The following is a 16248-nucleotide window of genomic DNA, read 5'->3' as shown; positions in this document are numbered from 1 at the left end:
GGGGATTGGCTGCGGGCCCGGGCGGAAGCGGCGCCGCGGCCACGTGGGCGCGTGGCGGGATGGCGCGAGCTCTGCGCGCGCTGCGCTGCGCGGCGACACCGGGACCGGGACCGGGACCGGGACCGGGACCGGACCCGGACCCGGACCCGGACCCGAGCGGGGGCCGCGGGTCCGGTTCGGACCCAGCCCCACAGGTAACTGACCCCTTGGCAGCCCCGCCCCTGCCCACCCACGGGTCTGCGCTGCGGCGGGGCGGGGTTTTGCGTTGAAAACATAAATTCAGGCTGTGGAAGGGTGCGGGGGCTGCTGGTTCCCTGGAGGGCTTCTGTTGGAGCTCCCGGTCTCGCCCTTCCGGCGTGTCCCGGTGCCCTCCCGCCGTGCAGGGTCACGGTCGGTGTACCGTGGCCGTGCTGGTCCTGGCGTGTGCCCGCTTGTCAGGCATTGCCAGGTCACTTTGGGGACTCTGTTCCTGGCAATAGTCATCCATAAGTTATTTTCAGAGCCAGTGCCCCCGGAGCTGGGGGTGCCTCGGGATGCGGTGCCGCTCCCGCCTTGGTGCCGCTGCCATCGCAGGCAGCATCCAGCGCCCTTCCAGCTCGTGTTCAGAATTCTCCCCTAGGTCTCCTTTGTGACCACCTCCTCTGATTTCCCCACGATTACAGGTTTTCTGCATTTAGGTGGCCTTAGGACTGCTTTGTACAATTATATCTTTGCCAAAAAACACCAAGGAACCTTCATTTTAAGAGTGGAGGATACAGATCAGAATCGGGTGGTGCCAGGAGCTGCAGAAGGAATAGAAGATATGTTGAACTGGGCAGGTATTTAGAAACATCTTTAATTTTTCACCTGCTGAATCCTTACCTTTCTTGTGAAGGCTGACCGGACTCAGCTGGAGGTGGATTAGCCTGCCTTTGTGCGGGCTCTTAGGCAGCCCGGCTGCTCACTGCCGCCGTGCCGGTGTTGCAGGTATTCCCCCGGACGAGAGCCCCGGGCGGGGCGGCCCCGCGGGGCCCTACGTGCAGTCGCAGCGGCTGGAGCTGTACGGGCGGGCGGGCGCGGCGCTGCTGGCCAGCGGGGCCGCCTACCGCTGCTTCTGCAGCCCGCAGCGCCTGCAGCTGCTCCGCAGGGACGCGCTGCGCCGCCAGCAGACCCCGCGGTACGTCCCTGACCCTGTGCCTCCTGCCCGTGCAGGGAGGAGGCGTGTGTCACCCTCCAGAGAAGAGGTGTCAGACTGGATATGCTGTGGGCGGGTTACAGCTGAAATTCAGGCGTCTGCTTAGGGTTTTGGGAATGTAAGAACAGCTGGTGGCGTTGGCCCGTGTTGAGCAGAAGCCCTGGCGCCTGAGATGCTGCTCATCTCCCCAAGGTACGACAACCGGTGCCGGCACCTGACGGCCACGGAGGTGGCCCAGAAGCTGTCCCAGGGCCTGGACTGCGTCATCCGCTTCCGCCTGGAGAGGGGCGTGCAGCCCTTCCAGGACCTGGTCTACGGCTGGAACAAGCACGAGGTGGCAGAGGTGGAAGGTGACCCCGTGATTCTCAAGGGGGACGGCTTCCCCACGTACCACCTGGCCAACGTGGTCGATGACCACCACATGGGCATCACCCACGTCCTGCGCGGCACCGAGTGGCTGGCCTCCACTTCCAAGCACCTGCTTCTCTACAAGGCCTTGGGCTGGGAGCCGCCCCAGTTTGGCCACCTGCCGCTGCTGCTGAACAAGGACGGTGGCAAGCTGTCCAAGAGGCAGGGGGACATCTTCCTGGAGCGCTTTGCTCGGGATGGGTTCCTGCCAGAGGCACTGCTGGACATCGTCACCAACTGCGGCTCGGGCTTCGCAGGTACTGCCACGGGCTCCTGCCTACCTGCTCACCTCATGCCGACTTCATGGCATGGGCTGGGTTTGTTTTAATAGCTGAGAACCTTGTCAGTGTTTGAAGGGGTTGGGGAATGGGTGTCACGTAACCAGCCAGTCACTGTGGTGCTACCAGGCCTTCTGCAGAGCTCCTGTGGAAGGAGCTGGGATGGTGCAAATCTTTTGCTGCTGTGCAGCCATTAAAATTGAATCAGGTGCTTAATGGGTTCTCCCTTGGGAAAACCCTCCCTTCAAGGCTGAGAAACTCTGTGAAGTCTTGGGAAAGCTTGCATTCTGTGGTTAGTGATTGCAGTGTTGTCTGACACCTGTGCCACCTTTCCTTTAACCTGACAGACCACAAGAAGTTGAGTCAATGTCTCCTTTTGTGGTTCTTGCTGTGTGGGGATCACAAATTAACTTGTGCTCTGAGAGCTCTGCTTGGGAATAAAATCTTGCTTGGGCAGTGCTGACTCCTGGCTGAGTCTGACTTCTCTGGCCAACTGAGGCAGAGGGGTTCTGCTGAGGAAGGTGATGGAGCCAAGCAGAACATCCCAGTGCCCAGTGCCTGTGCAGCAGAGCAGCTCCTGGGGAGAGGCAGCATGGCAGTGTGCCTGCTGCCACTTCTCTCCTGCCTGCCAGGGGCCACCCCTGCTGCTGCTGGCGCTGCACAGGTGGCTGTCCTGTGTCACCTTTGCTCAGCGTGCTCCCAGCCCCGTGCCCGAGGAGAGCACGGAGCCCTGTGATTCCCTTTGGCTGTGTTGCAGAGAAGCAGATGGGGAGGACTCTGGAGGAGCTGATCTCCCAGTTTGAAGTAGGCAGAATTACAACCCATTCTGCGCTCCTGGACCTTGAAGCACTCCCAGAATTCAACAGGTAAAAAATTAGTGGTAGCTTTAAAATGTAGTAAGCACCATGTCAATTGGAATTTATTTCTAGCACCTGGTTTTCGCTGGAGGTTTTGTTTGTTGGATCAAGCATGGTCCTGGCGCAGCACCTGTTGGGCTGTGCTAAGAGGAACTATAAATTCCTGCTCACACAGTTCCTGCCTCCTCTCCCATGCTGTGCTTGGTCTCTGGGGTTGGTAACACTGAAAGTCTAGACAGAGGGTGGGTGTAGCTGGGAGGATCTAAAGTCTTAAGTTTATAACCTAAGAAAGTAACATCTAAAAAGAGTTAACACTTCCAGAAGGCTCTTTTGCAAGTACACTCGTGCTCCTAGGATATTGTGCTGCTAAGGTGGCCTCATCATCAGTTCCCTGTGGGGCACCTGAGCTAAATGCTTCTTTGTAGAGTGTCTGACTCTGGTTTAATGCTGCTTTTCTAACAGTTCCACAGTTTCAGCTCAGTTGGTCAGAGCATGGTGTTAAGAATGCCAAAGCCGTGGGTTCAGTCCCCAGATGGGCTGTTCCCTTGAGAGTTGGACTTGATGATCCTTGAGGGTCTCTTCCAACTCAGAATATTCTGTGATTTCTGTGAAACACGGTTGGGGTGATCCAACCCGAAGCAATGCAAAAGCAGGTCTTTGCTCTGCTGCAGGATTCACCTCACCCGTCACATTGAGAACCAAGGGCTGCGCCAGAAGCTCGTCAGGGAGCTGCAGGGGCTGGTGGAGCTCGTCTATGGGGATCAGCAAGTGGATCCAGATGTTCTGGAAAAGGAATATGTGGAGCGAGTCCTACTGCTGAGAAAAGTATGGGTAGCAGCAGGTTGCTGTGCCACCATCCTCCAGGCTGAGGAATTGCTTCCTCCACAGCACAGCCCTCTGCCTTGCCAGCTTTGCTTTCCTCCCCCAGGGTCACATAAGCCTCCTGAAGAATCTGGTATCGAGTGATTACTCCTACCTGTGGGTCAGGCCCTTGGTGTCCCGGCAGCAGCTACAAACAATTTCTGCAGAAGTAGATAAAATAGGAAAACTGGTCTTAGGGTAAGTGTGCTGCTGCCTGAGCTGAGTAGTGGCAGAAATGGCTCCTCATCTCTGAAAACAGTCAGAATTACTGCTTTTTCTGTGGTTTTCCAGGTCTGTGGCATAATTTTGTAGTTTAAACTTGCTCTTTTGGATGAGCTCTGCTGCTGGTGAGCAGAGGGAGCGCCCTGGCACAGGGCAGGGGTGAGAGGTAGGAGCCCTGTGGGTTTCCATGTCCCCAGAGTGTAAGGGTCACTTTCTTTCCCAAAGGCTCCTGACCAGGCCAGCAGCTGCCTTGACTGTGGAGGAGTTGAACAGAGAGCTGAGAAAGGTGCAGGAGCAAACCAGAGAGACCAAGTACAGCAGCATGATGCAGCTCCTGCGCCTGGCGCTCAGTGGGCAGCAGGTAAAACGAGCAGTTCTGAGATGATGTGCAGTGTGCTTTCACAGAGCTCAAACCCACGTTTTACAGGAGTTCTCCAGAGCCTAGTCCTGGCTCAGCTCTGGTGCTAACCCTTCAGGTCCCTCTGAGCAGGGCTGGCATCAGTCTGTGATGCACAGGCGCGTGCTGGGGAGGTCAGCTCCTGTGCTCAGTGACTCTCTGTGTTGCAGCACGGCCCCAGCGTGGCGGAGATGATGGTGACCCTGGGAGCTGAGGAGGCGTGTGGCCGCATACACAGAGCCCTGTCCAGCTGACAGGGACGTCAGTGACACTGCCAGGCCGTGCACTGGGATGGTGCAGGTGGCACCTGCGTGATCATCTCTGAGCAGACGAGATGGGCTTCAGGCCAGGCAGGTGTCTGGGCTGGTCCCACGTCTGTAGGAGCCTGCACTGAGCACGAGCCACTTCGTCTGGGAGAGGAACCGAGTCCAGATTCAACTCTGTCCTGCCGTCACCTCGTGCAAGGAGCCTGCTTTGCAGGGGGGGGAGGAAGACAAGTATCAGCATTTAAATTCAGAGCATGTGGACAGAAAGTAACTGAACCTCTGAAAGCAGCAGATCAGATTCTTTTTGGAGAGGGCCTACAGCTGCACAACACGGTTCCCCAATAAATACAGTGGCGGGTATTTATATATATATAGATGTGTATTATAGCTGCCCTGGTGTCCCACCAGCCTGAGTGAACTGCTCAGAGTGGGTTTCCTGTGTACTGTGTCATGCACGTGGTTCTGCTAAAAACACCCCTGATCAGGAGATTGAGCTGTTTTATCCTCTTTTGTCTGATGCCCTTCTAATTATTAAATCAATGTGGTGACTTCGATTCTGTTCTCACGGTTACTCTGCGGCGGGTGAGGGGAGGAGCTCAGGGCTTGTGCTGAGCTCACAGCCACACGAGCACTTCCACAGCAGCCTCGGGAGCCCTTCCACCCCAGCAGCCTCAGGAGCCCTTCCACCCCAGCAGCCTCACGTGGGCTGCCCTCAGCCGCCCGGAGCCGCTTCCTGCCCGGCACGGGGACGGAGCCATGGCTGGCAGCGGGCAGCTGGAGCGCTGGCTCAGTGAGTGGGGCTGGGGCTGGGGGCCGGGGCTGGCTCTGCTGCCTCCTCCAGCCTGGGTGGGCACTGCAGCAGCTTCACCTCCCTGGGGAAGGGGCTGCTGTCCCATGGAACCCTCGTAGAATGATGTGGGTGCTGGCTTGCTGTATCTGGCTTCTTCCCCATCTGTCCTGCCCCCAAAGCTGGCTCAGTGACAGACTGGGGAGTGGTAGAGCCAAAAAAGACTTTTTTTTCCTGAATTTAGCTGTGCTAATGTGTAAACTGCCTGTGTTCCAGCACAGGTTTTGTAGTGGTCCTGGGAGAGCTGCCTGTAAATGGTTTTTAAGTTTCTCCGGCTAAAAGCAACATCTGCTGTTGTCAGGCTGTGATTGACTTCAAGTGTGTGCTTGGGACTATATTTTTAGGCAGACTTTAGTAACAGCTGTTTCCTGCTCATCCTGGATCTGCCCTTTCTGCTACAGAAAGCTCTGGAGCAGCGGCACCAGCGCGGTCTGAGCTGCTTCCTGCTCTGGGCTCACACTGAGCCTGGAGTTTACTTCTTCCTCCCTTGTTTTTCTCCCTCTGTAAGATGAGGCCACTGACCCGAGTGTCTCCGAGGAAAACTGGGAATGCATCCAGCGGTTCTGCGAGCAGGTGAACGCTGACACGGCGGGGTAAGGCAGACACAGAGCTCTTTGTGGTCACCCAGGCTGTGTCTGGCTCTGAGCTCCCCTTGTGGATCTGCAGGAGCAGGGGCTGGGGCTGTGGTGTGGGGAGCTGCAGAGGGAGCTGAGGGAGCTCGCTGGGCTCTGCCCCTCCTGGGAGCAGAAATGAGTTGGAAATGCGAGTTGGAAATAGGTGTGTGCCAGTGTGGTGGAGGGTGATGTCAGGGAATGGGCTTTGGCATCAATGCCCACGGGGCAGCAGGTCCTGCTGGCCATGCCCTTAGGAGTCTGGCCAAGGATTCCTGCTGTGGGGTTCTGCAGGGGAGCCCCAAGGCAGCTCAGCCTCAGCTTTTCCTTCCAGATGGGTGGAGAATCTCTGCTGAGGTTTCCTCACCTTCCAGCTGACAGTCTGGGCTCTGTGGGAAGTAGCAGGGACTAATTAAGCTAATAACCAGTCAAACCTCAGTGATCATTTCTGTGTTTGGAGCAGACCGAGTTCAGAGCTCTGGCCTGGCACCCAGCACGTGCCCAGGAGCTGGCACAGGCTGCCCTGGCTGTCACTGGAGCTCCTGCAGCTGCAGAGCCAGCTCTGGTGGGGCCTGCCCGGGGACACCCCCAGCCTGTGCCTCTGCTCCCTCCCAAAGGGCAGCCCCTGGGCAGGGCTGGGAGGCAGCGCTGGGGTCACCAGCTCACCCGTGTGTGTGCAGGGTCCCTGGCCAGCGCTGTGCCTGGGGAAGGGTGTCTGTCCTGCTGTGAGCCCAGCAGCTGCCCTTCTGTGCAGACCCGGCCCAGCAGCATTTGCTTTTCCTGGGAACTCGTGCACGGTGTGACTTGCTTTGCTCTTCCCCAGCCCGTGGTTTGCTCTGAGGCTGCTGGCACACAAAATCCAGTCCCCTCAGGAGGGAGAAGCTCTGCATGCCCTCACAGTGAGTACTTCCATCCACACACAAGGCAGTCACTGGGAAACAGAGTTGGCAGGTGGAAAGCAGAGCAGACAGGATAGCTCTCTCTTTTCTCTTAGATGTCCATGTCTTTCTCTCTCTCGGATGCCTCTCCATTTAACTTTCCCTTGCACAAGGAATACAGGAACCAGGGCACAGTGGAGGCAGTGACTGCTTCTGTTGCTCCCCACGCTGCTCTGCTGAGGTGTTTTGTTGGTCTGCAGCTCTGGCTGTGTGAGCTGTGTCCCACCACCGAGGCAATAGCTCAAAAGTTGTTACTGATGGGTAGAACAGAGCAGGTGGCCTTAAATGTGCTGCCTAGGAAAGCTGGATGAAGGAATAAAACATATTCTTGCTGCCTGGCTTTCTCAGTATCTTGTGTTGGTGACTGCAGTGGCAGAAAATTCTTAGATTTAGCAATATAATGACAAAATTTTTGAAAGCTCCCCAAGCCTTGTGTTTTCAGTTCCTGTTGGTAACATTTTGTTTTCTGCAGGTCCTGGAGACTTGTGTGAACAACTGTGGTGACAGATTTCACAGTGAAATGGCAAAATTCAGGTTTCTGAACGAGCTGATTAAAGTGCTTTCCCCAAAGGTAGGTGATGGTGGTTACAGGGTGTTTGGGATAAGGAATGCACTCTGCTTTATTGGAGGCAGTGGGATCTTCTGGCCGTGCTCCTCTTCGTGGGGGTGGGCTGGGCCTGCCTGAGACGCCCTCTGAGCATCACACCATCAATTTCCCTTTCTGGTGGCTCCTGCACGCATTTACCACTGGGGCACGTTTCATTTTCCATTGCATCAGCCCAAGGGCAGAGCTGCAAAAACCTCATTTCAAAGAAATGCTCAACTGAAGAACAAAACTCCTTGTCTCAGTCTCAGGCTTGATAACAGAATTTCAGTGAAGCCACAGACTCTGAAGCACATATCACTGAAGACAATTCTGTTTACTGCTCTGAGAGGACAGGTATCACTTAATCAGTTTGAAATGCCTGGCCTTGGGGAGGTTTGTGTTTTGATAGTTAAAGGAGTGGTCATAGGCAATAATGAGAGAAATTGGAGAAAGCACCCAGATGCTGATAAGAGACAATAATGTTTGTTTCTGGTTTTGTTCGGTTTTCCTGTGTCAGGAGCTGGCTGAGGCCGGTGCTATGACTGTATTGCAGCAGTTAAGGGGAGTGTTTAAAGTCAAGCACAGAATGTTTTCACTAAAATAACCTGCTTTGGGTTTTGGATTCAATAACTGATCAGAGAAGTTCGAAGTGGTTTAATTTTGACTGTTGTAGAATATATGTGTGATTCTCATACACTCCATAGCAGTTCTTGTGTTTCCTAACCCCAGGATACACATTGTCAGCACTGTGAATAAACTCACAGGAATCCATTTTATCCTTGGTGTCTGCACAAAAATACCTTGGGGCTGGGTCCCTGTTCCAGATCTGGCACCAATTCTTTGTGTTTGAGCTTTTTGTCTTTCTTTACTGTCTTGTTTTCAGTACTATGGAATTTGGTCTTCAGAAAAAGTCAAGTCAAGGGTCACAGAAGTGATATTCAGTTGGACAGTCTGGTTTCCTCAGGAAGTCAAAATTCAGGATGCTTATCAGATGCTGAAGAAACAAGGTTCAGTTCTGTTATTTCAGTTTCCTTTTTAGCCTCCCGAGCCCCTGGTTTCCCCACAGATATCTGCCCCCCTCAGCTTGTGACTCAGCTTTTTCCTGACATGCTGTGTGGAAGGAAAAGGGACAAAGGTCCGAGGCTGGCTGGGTTCTGAAGGATGCATGGAACTGTTTAAAGGGATTTTCCAAAGAACAGCCTTCCTGAGCCACAGCTCAGACCAGTCTGGAGGCCCTGCTCACACTGTGGGCAGGGAAAAAGCACAGGACAGGCTCAGAAGTGATCTTTGCCCTGGGATGTCTCCCAGGGTTATGAGAGATGAGTTCAGAGGGATCCCAGGATGGATTTTTCCATCCACTCCATTATATTTAGTAGTCCTCAGTGGTATTTTAATCTGGAAATCTGTGCAAAACCTCATGCACTGTTGAGCATCGAGGTTTCAGCAGCTTGGGCATCACTGAACAACTACTGTTACCTGTTCCAGGGATTGTAAAAGAAGATCCCAAACTGCCAGAAGACAAAATTTTACCTCCTCCTTCTCCAAGACCTCAGAATTCTATTTTTGACACAGATGAAGAGAAGTCCAAGGTAAACCTCAGAGTCTTCATGCCCCACCCTCTGTTTTGTCCTGATGAGAAAAGAGGCTCAGTAATATTTTGGGAGCTTCTGCTGTTTCAGACAATCTCAGAATAATGCTGATCCCTCCTGCAGTGCAACAGCTAGAGAACTCTCTGAAACTTTGTCAGAAATATTGCCTTAGAAAAAAGTGAAACTCTTTTACAGAAAAACATCAGTTTCCATGAAATCTCCCCAAGGGAGGGCTTCTCCAGGTCTTACAGAACTCTGCAGAGGCAGAGTCCCTAATGCTGACCAGCCAGGGAATGCGGGAGCGGTGTAACCTGGACTGGGCTCTGGGACAGGACCTGGCGTGTCTCCGGGATGATGGGGCCGCTCTGCAGCAGCGGCCGTGGCTGCCCTGTGTGCACCGTGCCCGGGGCTGCTCTCACTGCTGCCCCACCCGTGTCCCCACAGCTCCTGGCCAGGCTCCTGAGGAGCCGCCACCCCGAGGACCTGCGGGCCGCCAACCGCCTGATCCAGAGCGCCGTCAAGGAGGTGGGAGCTCCCCGAGGGGCCTTTCTAGAACCTGGGAGGGTGGGAGGGACCCTGGCCGTTCCATTGGACAGGAAACCGCTGTCCTGCAGCCCCAGAGAAGGGACCGTGTTCAGGCTTTCCAAATTATTCTGAGGTTACAGCATGGGATCATTTTGGTTTGTTTCCCTAAAATGTGCCATTGCCAGGAGAGGGAATTTGTGAATGTGCATAGAGCAAGGCACTTCCCTGTCAGTGGGACCTTGGCAGCAGTACAGCAGTAGTGGTTGGAAATTTCCAAAAATAAACTCAGTTCCCAGATGGAAAGAAGTCACTTCTGTACAGAACTGCCTCTTTCCTGCGTGCAGTGTGTGTGCATGTCTGGCCTGTTTACACGTTCCATCTGAAGGAGCATCCCACTTCTCTGCTCACAGAGGAGATTTGGTTTAACAAAGCCCCATGGTTGTTCCGAGTGTGTCGTTCTGTGTGGCAGAAGCCACCAACTCCCAGCTCAAATTCTGAAGTCACACTCGTGTCTGTGGTGAGAAGTATTCCATATTCCACAGCACACAGCCAGGGTGCCCTGATGGGGCAGCTGGGGGGTTGTTCTCACCTGTGCTGCTTTGTGCCTTCTCTACCTGCAATAAAATATTAATAGGTGTGACCCTGAGTGCTCCAGCCAAGTCACAATCTAGCTTTTTTTCATTTTTCGTCACAGGAACAAGAAAAGTCAGCTCAGGTGTCCCGAAGAGTGAACACCATCAGTGAGGTTTCTGAGAATGTCAAACGTATGGACGAGTTCCTGGAGAGTTACAGGAGAGGTGAATTATCCCCAGCTGACCAAGAGAGCCTGCAGGTGAATGCTCCTTTTCCTCCCTCTCCTAGAGGGAGCATCCTTGGCAGGGGGTGGCACAGACAGAGGTGTGGGGTGTGGGTGCTCAGCAGTGCAATGTCAGTGCAATGTCTCCCCCAGGCTCTGTTCAGGGGTGTGGGTGCTCAGCAGTGCAATGTCAGTGCAGTGTCTCCCCCAGGCTCTGTTCAGGGGTGTGGGTGCTCAGCAGTGCAATGTCAGTGCAATGTCTCCCCCAGGCTCTGTTCAGGGGTGTGGGTGCTCAGCAGTGCCATGTCAGTGCAATGTTTCCCCCAGGCTCTGTTCAGGGGTGTGGGTGCTCAGCAGTGCCATGTCAGTGCAATGTCTCCCCCAGGCTCTGTTCCAGCGCTGCGAGAGGCTCCGGCCGCTGCTCTTCCGCCTGGCCAGCGAGGCAGTGCCTGACGAGGAGGCTCTGGGTAAGAGCCAGCACTGTCCTTGTGCTCCTTGGCGCTGGCACAGGGCTGTGCCCTGCCCTGGAAGGGGAATGCTGGCTGCTTGGCACCCTGTGGGCAAAGCTCCCCACTCTCACCGTGAAACCATGCCCAGGGAAGTGCCATGTGGTCTCCTTCTGCTCATCTCTGAGGAAGCTGTTAATTTTTACTTGGAGCCCAGGGTTAAACAGGGAATCTGATTCTTCAGATCAGGTGGTTTTCTGAGTTTTTTTGAGTTCTGATGTTCAGAGAACTGAAAAGAAAGCGCAGAAGAGATGGCAGGAATTAGAAATACTTTAGAGATGGGATAAGATTTCAAAGGGATATGGATAAATGAGAGAGAGGCCTGGAATCAGCAGCTGTGTGTGCAAAATGGAATGAAAGGTGAGTGAGGAGCTGAGGGCAGCCTGCTCTGCTGGCCCTTGCTCCTGAGCTGCACTGTCCCTTCCTCAGGAGCATTTTGGGGGGTGCTGTGGAACTGACCTGACCTTTCCCTGGAAGATGAGTATTTTGTGTCTGCTCTGGTTTCCCAGCTGAGGTCCTGCAGGCCAATGACAAGCTCTCATGGGCTCTGGGGCAGTACAGGCAGGTTGTGGCCAGCCAGGAGGACGGGGATGGAGCAGGTTCAGCTGCCAGCTCTGCCCGTGCACCAGGTGAGAAGCCTCCACAGCAGCTCTGCCCTGCATGCCAGGTGGGAGCAGGGTTTGGGAGGGAAGTGCTCCTCAGAGAACAAACCTGGACACAGTGCTGTAACACACGAAAAATATTCTGTAACCATCATTTTCTCTTGCCTGTAGTTGACAGAAAATACTCCCCAAGCTCTTCACCTTTGGGGCACAGCTGTAGCCATGGCTGTGCCGTCCCTCCCCGGGCTCCTGGCTAACTGTGCCTGTGTTCCCCAGCGTGCCGAGCAGCCCCGCGGCGCACGAGGAGCTACACCCTGATCGACTTCTCCGAGCTGGAGGCCACGGCCCTGACCCCCCCCGAGCCCTCTGCAGACACAGCCTCAGCCCCCCGACACGGCAGCACCACCTCCAGCTGCCTGCTCGAGGAGCAGCTGCACTCCTTAGGTCTGTAGGTGCACTTCAGTGCCACCCTCCTTACTGGGGTTTGTGCTCTTCAGTCAAGAGGGGACAGCTTTGGCTTCAGAGTCAGTCCCAAGAGAAAGTGGAGCCTTCCAGATGGGAGTTTTCAGGGATGCAGTGTCTCCAGTGCTGTTAGACAGCAAAGGAAGCACCTGTGGAAAGCCCTGTTTTCTGTAAATTATCTGTGGCATTTGGTGTCTTTCTTAGGTCTCAGCAACTCCCCCGTCACACAGGAACCACCCCCTGATTTTGGCCTAGCAGAGGTGAGTGATGCTCAGATACTCTGCTGTCCATAAGGTATAAAGGACAAAAATCAGAGATGATTCCTGCTCTGCCTTTCCCTGGCAGCCCTTCCAGTGTAGCACTCTATTCTGAAGGGAAACTGGAATCCTTGTGCTCTCACTCAGTCTCTCAGGTGCAGTTTGTAACCAAGTGACTCATATATATTTCTGCTTTAGGTAGTGGTATTTGATAAACAGTTATTTTCAGTGCAACAGGTTTATTGTTGCTGATATTATACAGCATGAACCTGAAGAGCCTTATTTTCCAGCCTGCTGTACACAACGGCTTTAGGGAAGGTGTAAGTGCTGTTCAAAGCCTGGCACCACAGCAGGGCTGGGAAGACAGCTGTGCAGGGAAGAGTGAATTCCAGAGCCTGGAGGAACAGCTCTCTCCACCATCCAGGACCAAGGCATTCTCTTTGTAAGTAAACTCTTCATAATAGAGTCAGATTTTGGGGCTGAGGATTTCTTTTACAGCAGGGAGATTTAGGAAAACCTTTCAGCTACCTCTGGTTAGTGATGGCAGGTGATCCATGCACATATTGGCTCTTTCCTGCAGTTATGCACTGGTTAATTGCAGTTAATTGCACACCAGGACCTTCCAAGGGTCAGAAATTTGGGGAGACAAATCCCATTGGTTGATAACAAGGTGATGTTCAGCTAAAAGAACAAAAACCTTATGGTCAGGTCTTTTTATAAAAACCTGTCACTCAAAAAGCACTTTCCTCAGCCTTTTCCAGACTGTGACAAGGGAGTTCCCAGACATTCAGTGGAAGCTTGGAACCATTCACAAATCAAATTAATCTCCACAGATCTTCAGAGCAGGAGACTATTACAGTATGCTTATACAGTCTGCCATATTACAAGAAACTTTACTGAAGATTTTCAGCTTCCCGTGATGTCTTTGAGCAGGAATTTACTTTGATCTGCCTGACTAGGGCTCCAGAGAAGCTGTGCTCAGGGATGGCAGACTTCCAAAGCCCTAAACCTAAGTTTTACTGTAGTAACAGAACCAAAATCTGCCTTAATGAATTTTGAAACAGCAAGATCTTCCATAGATGATAGTGTTTTTGAATTCCTCAAGGACTCAGAGTGTAAGTCTGTAGTTTCTTTATACCTAAAGGGGATGAGGGATTGGGAATAGAGACAGACACAGCAGAAGACAGTACATTCCCTGTAGTATCCCCACTTAATACAAGCTTTCTACATGCTTTTCTTTCCAGGGATTTATCACCAATGAAACTGCCCTTTCCACATCTTTCAAATAACTCAGTGGCAGATCCTCCATTCAGCCCTGGCTATGATCTGAAGCCTGCTGCCTCTTTGCACGCAGCTTCCAATGATGCTTCTCTAGAAAACCTTTTTGTGCCTTTAATTTCAGTTACTCCAAGTAAGTGCAATTCTGTGCCCCAGCTCTGCTTACTAGAGCTCTTCCATGAGTTTTGCAGGACAAGAAGCCAAAGTAGCTTCATGCTGTGTGGGTTGCTGGAGACAAGTAATGAGTGTTCTGTGATGGGCTTAATGTACCTGAGAATTTGAGCAGGTGCTAGGGATCATAGCATGAGAATGTCCTTGTCCTCCCTCCTCATTGCTCAGGAGTTTTCTGCCCTGGCTGATCTTTGTAATGTGCTTCTAAACCCTCTCCTTCACACCTTCAGTCAAGCTTCGAACAGTTGTTCCACCAGAAGTCCTAAAAGACACTTTTGAGTGGGAGTTGCCCCACTTCCTAAAGCAGGAAGCTCTTCATTCCACCTCTGCTTTTTGGTTTCACACTGTATGGCCCAGCTCTGCAGCTCACCCCAGAGCATTTCCTGGGAATGTCACCCTGGGGTCTCAGCCCGGGGCCACAGAGCCTTGGCTCTCACTGCTGCTGGAAGAGGACAGGTGCACAGACATCCTGATCTGCCTTCAGTCTCAAGTGAAGCCCGTAGCAGATTTTGGAAGGGCAGGATGGTGATAGTCAGGTGTGAAGTGCATGGTAAGGAGCCCAGTCTTGTGTGCACTCAGAAATGCACTTTACTTTTCCCACCATATCTCTGTTGGATCCACACCTGACTTCTCTCAAGGACTGGTGAAGCCTGAGCTGCTAAATCCCAAAGGCAGAGATTCCTGTCTCTGCCTTGGAGGCAGATGTAAATCAGGGGCTGTGTGCCACTTGGTCTGTGAGTTTGCCAAAGGAAGTAAAAGTTTGTCTGCATTTTCCTTTTTGCTATTCCTTATCCCATCTTTCCTGTTCGCCCTCAAATGGGAGAGGAATCCAGGCTTTGATTCTGGTTCTCAATTTGTCTCTGGCAGGCACCATCTCTCCACTCACTGTGTATGACAGGAATGGTTTCAAGGTCATGCTCCACTTCTCCAGAGACCCAGCTCCTGGGCGACCAGACGTGCTGGTGATGGTTCTGTCCATGCTGAGCACCTCAGCACACCCCATTAAGGACATAGTGTTCCAGGCTGCAGTCCCAAAGGTGAGAAACCTGTGACAAAGTAGTAGAGAGGCTCAGAAATGTCCGGAGAGGAAGGTTCACCATTTCTTGCTGAGCATTTGCCTTGCTCATGGGAAATTGTGTGGCTCCCGGGCTCTGCACGGAGGTCCTGTTGTACAGTGGTGCCTGTTTCACTGTGTGTGTCCATGGGCAGAACTGGCTGTTTGGGAATATCTGCCTTTAGTTGCAGGCTGTGCTCTTCACTGAATGAAGAGTCTAGCTGATGTATCTTTAACCAGCCCCAAGGCTCAGTGAGGCTCACAGCCCTTCCCCAGCATGGACTAAAAAGCGTTTCTTTTGTTTTCTCTTTCAGACCATGCAGATAAAGTTACAACCAGCCTCTGGTTCTGAGCTGCCAGCCTTCAGCCCTCTCCTGCCGCCCGCAGTGCTGTCCCAGGTGCTGCTGCTCTCCAACCCACACAAGGTGCTGCTGGTGGGCACTGGGCACCCCCTGGCTGTTTGTGTGAAAAATGGGGAGACTCCTAATAATGGGGAGGTGTAATGGAGAGACAGAGCAGCCTGGACTGTGCTGGGAAGATGATATTTTGCTCAAAGAGCTTTCCAGAGCTACAGTCTGAAGGACTGTGTGGGCAGTTGCTGCAGGGACCTGCACAGTTTTGGAGGATCTGAACACAGACACAGCTGCAGGCACTCATGGTGCAGGTGCTGGCAGCTGACGGAACACAGGGACACCCAAGGCACAAGTGATGGGTGGCAGATCTTTTGCACTGGTGGATAGTTATGAGACCCAAGATCAGTGTAAGGAACTCTGTCTCTAAGTAGGCTGGCCAGGCCTGGATTGCCAACATGCCCATGGCTGGAATGCACAATTATGTTGCTCTTCCAGTTGCTCTTGTCTATCTTAGGGTTACCTGTCCAGGTTAGGACAGGTATATCCTTAGGTTAACCTATCCAGGGTCTCCTTCTGTGCAGAGCTTCTGCAAGGCTGGTGTTTCCCCTGTCAGAGGTGGCTCACTGCAGCGAGGCCACGAGGGGTGAAGGCGTCTGGGAGTTTATAATGATGGTGTGCCCCTCTCCTCCCTTCTCTCGCAGGATCCCCTCCGCCTGAGGTACAGGCTGGTGTTCACGCAGGGCCTGCAGCCCGTCTGCGAGGTGGGAGAGGTGACTGGCTTCCCAGAAGCAGAGCTCTTGGACACTGCCGTGTGGCCTTAGCCCAGACGGAGAGTGACTGGGGAGCAGCAATGCCCCGTGAGGGCACGTTTTGGGGATCTGCCGCTCCTTCCTGCTCGTCGTGCCCGCAGGAGGAGGAGTGTGGGCTGGCTGCTTCTGCCGCAGCCTGTCGCTGTAGCTGAGCCTGCTCCACAGGAGCCTGCTGGAGAGCGCCTCCGTGCTCCTGCCACGCACACCTTCCCGCAGCTTCTGGGCCACCTCCCGTTTACTTGTGAATTAAAAAACAAACAAAGTGAATCACACCAGCATGCAGCCCCCGTGCCAGCCTGTTCCAGGGACACAGGGACACCCCGGCCCGGGTTCCCCGGAGGCGGGGGCGGTGGGCCCGGTACCGGCAGCGCTGCGAGGGAGCAGAGCCGGGCACAGGGCCG

The 16248-nt window shown here is 53.6% G+C and overlaps 2 protein-coding genes across 2 annotated transcripts; both read left to right on the top strand.

Moving 5' to 3' along the window:
- Window positions 1-59: 59 nt before the first annotated feature.
- EARS2 (glutamyl-tRNA synthetase 2, mitochondrial) lies at window positions 60-5017 on the top strand. The gene is given in 10 exon segments (XM_036392236.2): window positions 60-93; window positions 96-194; window positions 663-818; window positions 967-1156; window positions 1367-1839; window positions 2618-2726; window positions 3389-3542; window positions 3646-3776; window positions 4026-4161; window positions 4368-5017. Coding segments are annotated over 10 exon segments (1566 nt in total). The 3' UTR covers window positions 4452-5017.
- Window positions 5018-5219: 202 nt separating this feature from the next.
- On the top strand, window positions 5220-16093 carry GGA2 (golgi associated, gamma adaptin ear containing, ARF binding protein 2). The gene is made up of 17 exons (XM_036392612.2): window positions 5220-5253; window positions 5819-5903; window positions 6745-6820; window positions 7332-7430; window positions 8329-8452; window positions 8931-9034; window positions 9479-9559; window positions 10254-10391; window positions 10741-10822; window positions 11371-11490; window positions 11740-11907; window positions 12130-12185; window positions 12473-12624; window positions 13427-13593; window positions 14499-14668; window positions 15000-15110; window positions 15740-16093. The coding sequence occupies exons 1-17, from the start codon at window positions 5220-5222 to the stop codon at window positions 15857-15859; spliced, it is 1887 nt and encodes a 628-aa protein (XP_036248505.1). The 3' UTR covers window positions 15860-16093.
- The last annotated feature ends 155 nt before the right edge of the window (window positions 16094-16248 follow it).

Source organism: Molothrus ater, chromosome 16, assembly GCF_012460135.2.
Source record: "Molothrus ater isolate BHLD 08-10-18 breed brown headed cowbird chromosome 16, BPBGC_Mater_1.1, whole genome shotgun sequence".
Classification (NCBI taxonomy): Eukaryota; Metazoa; Chordata; class Aves; order Passeriformes; family Icteridae; genus Molothrus; species Molothrus ater.
The sequence above is the reverse complement of the archived record's forward strand: the minus strand, read 5'-3'. Positions and strand labels throughout refer to the sequence as shown.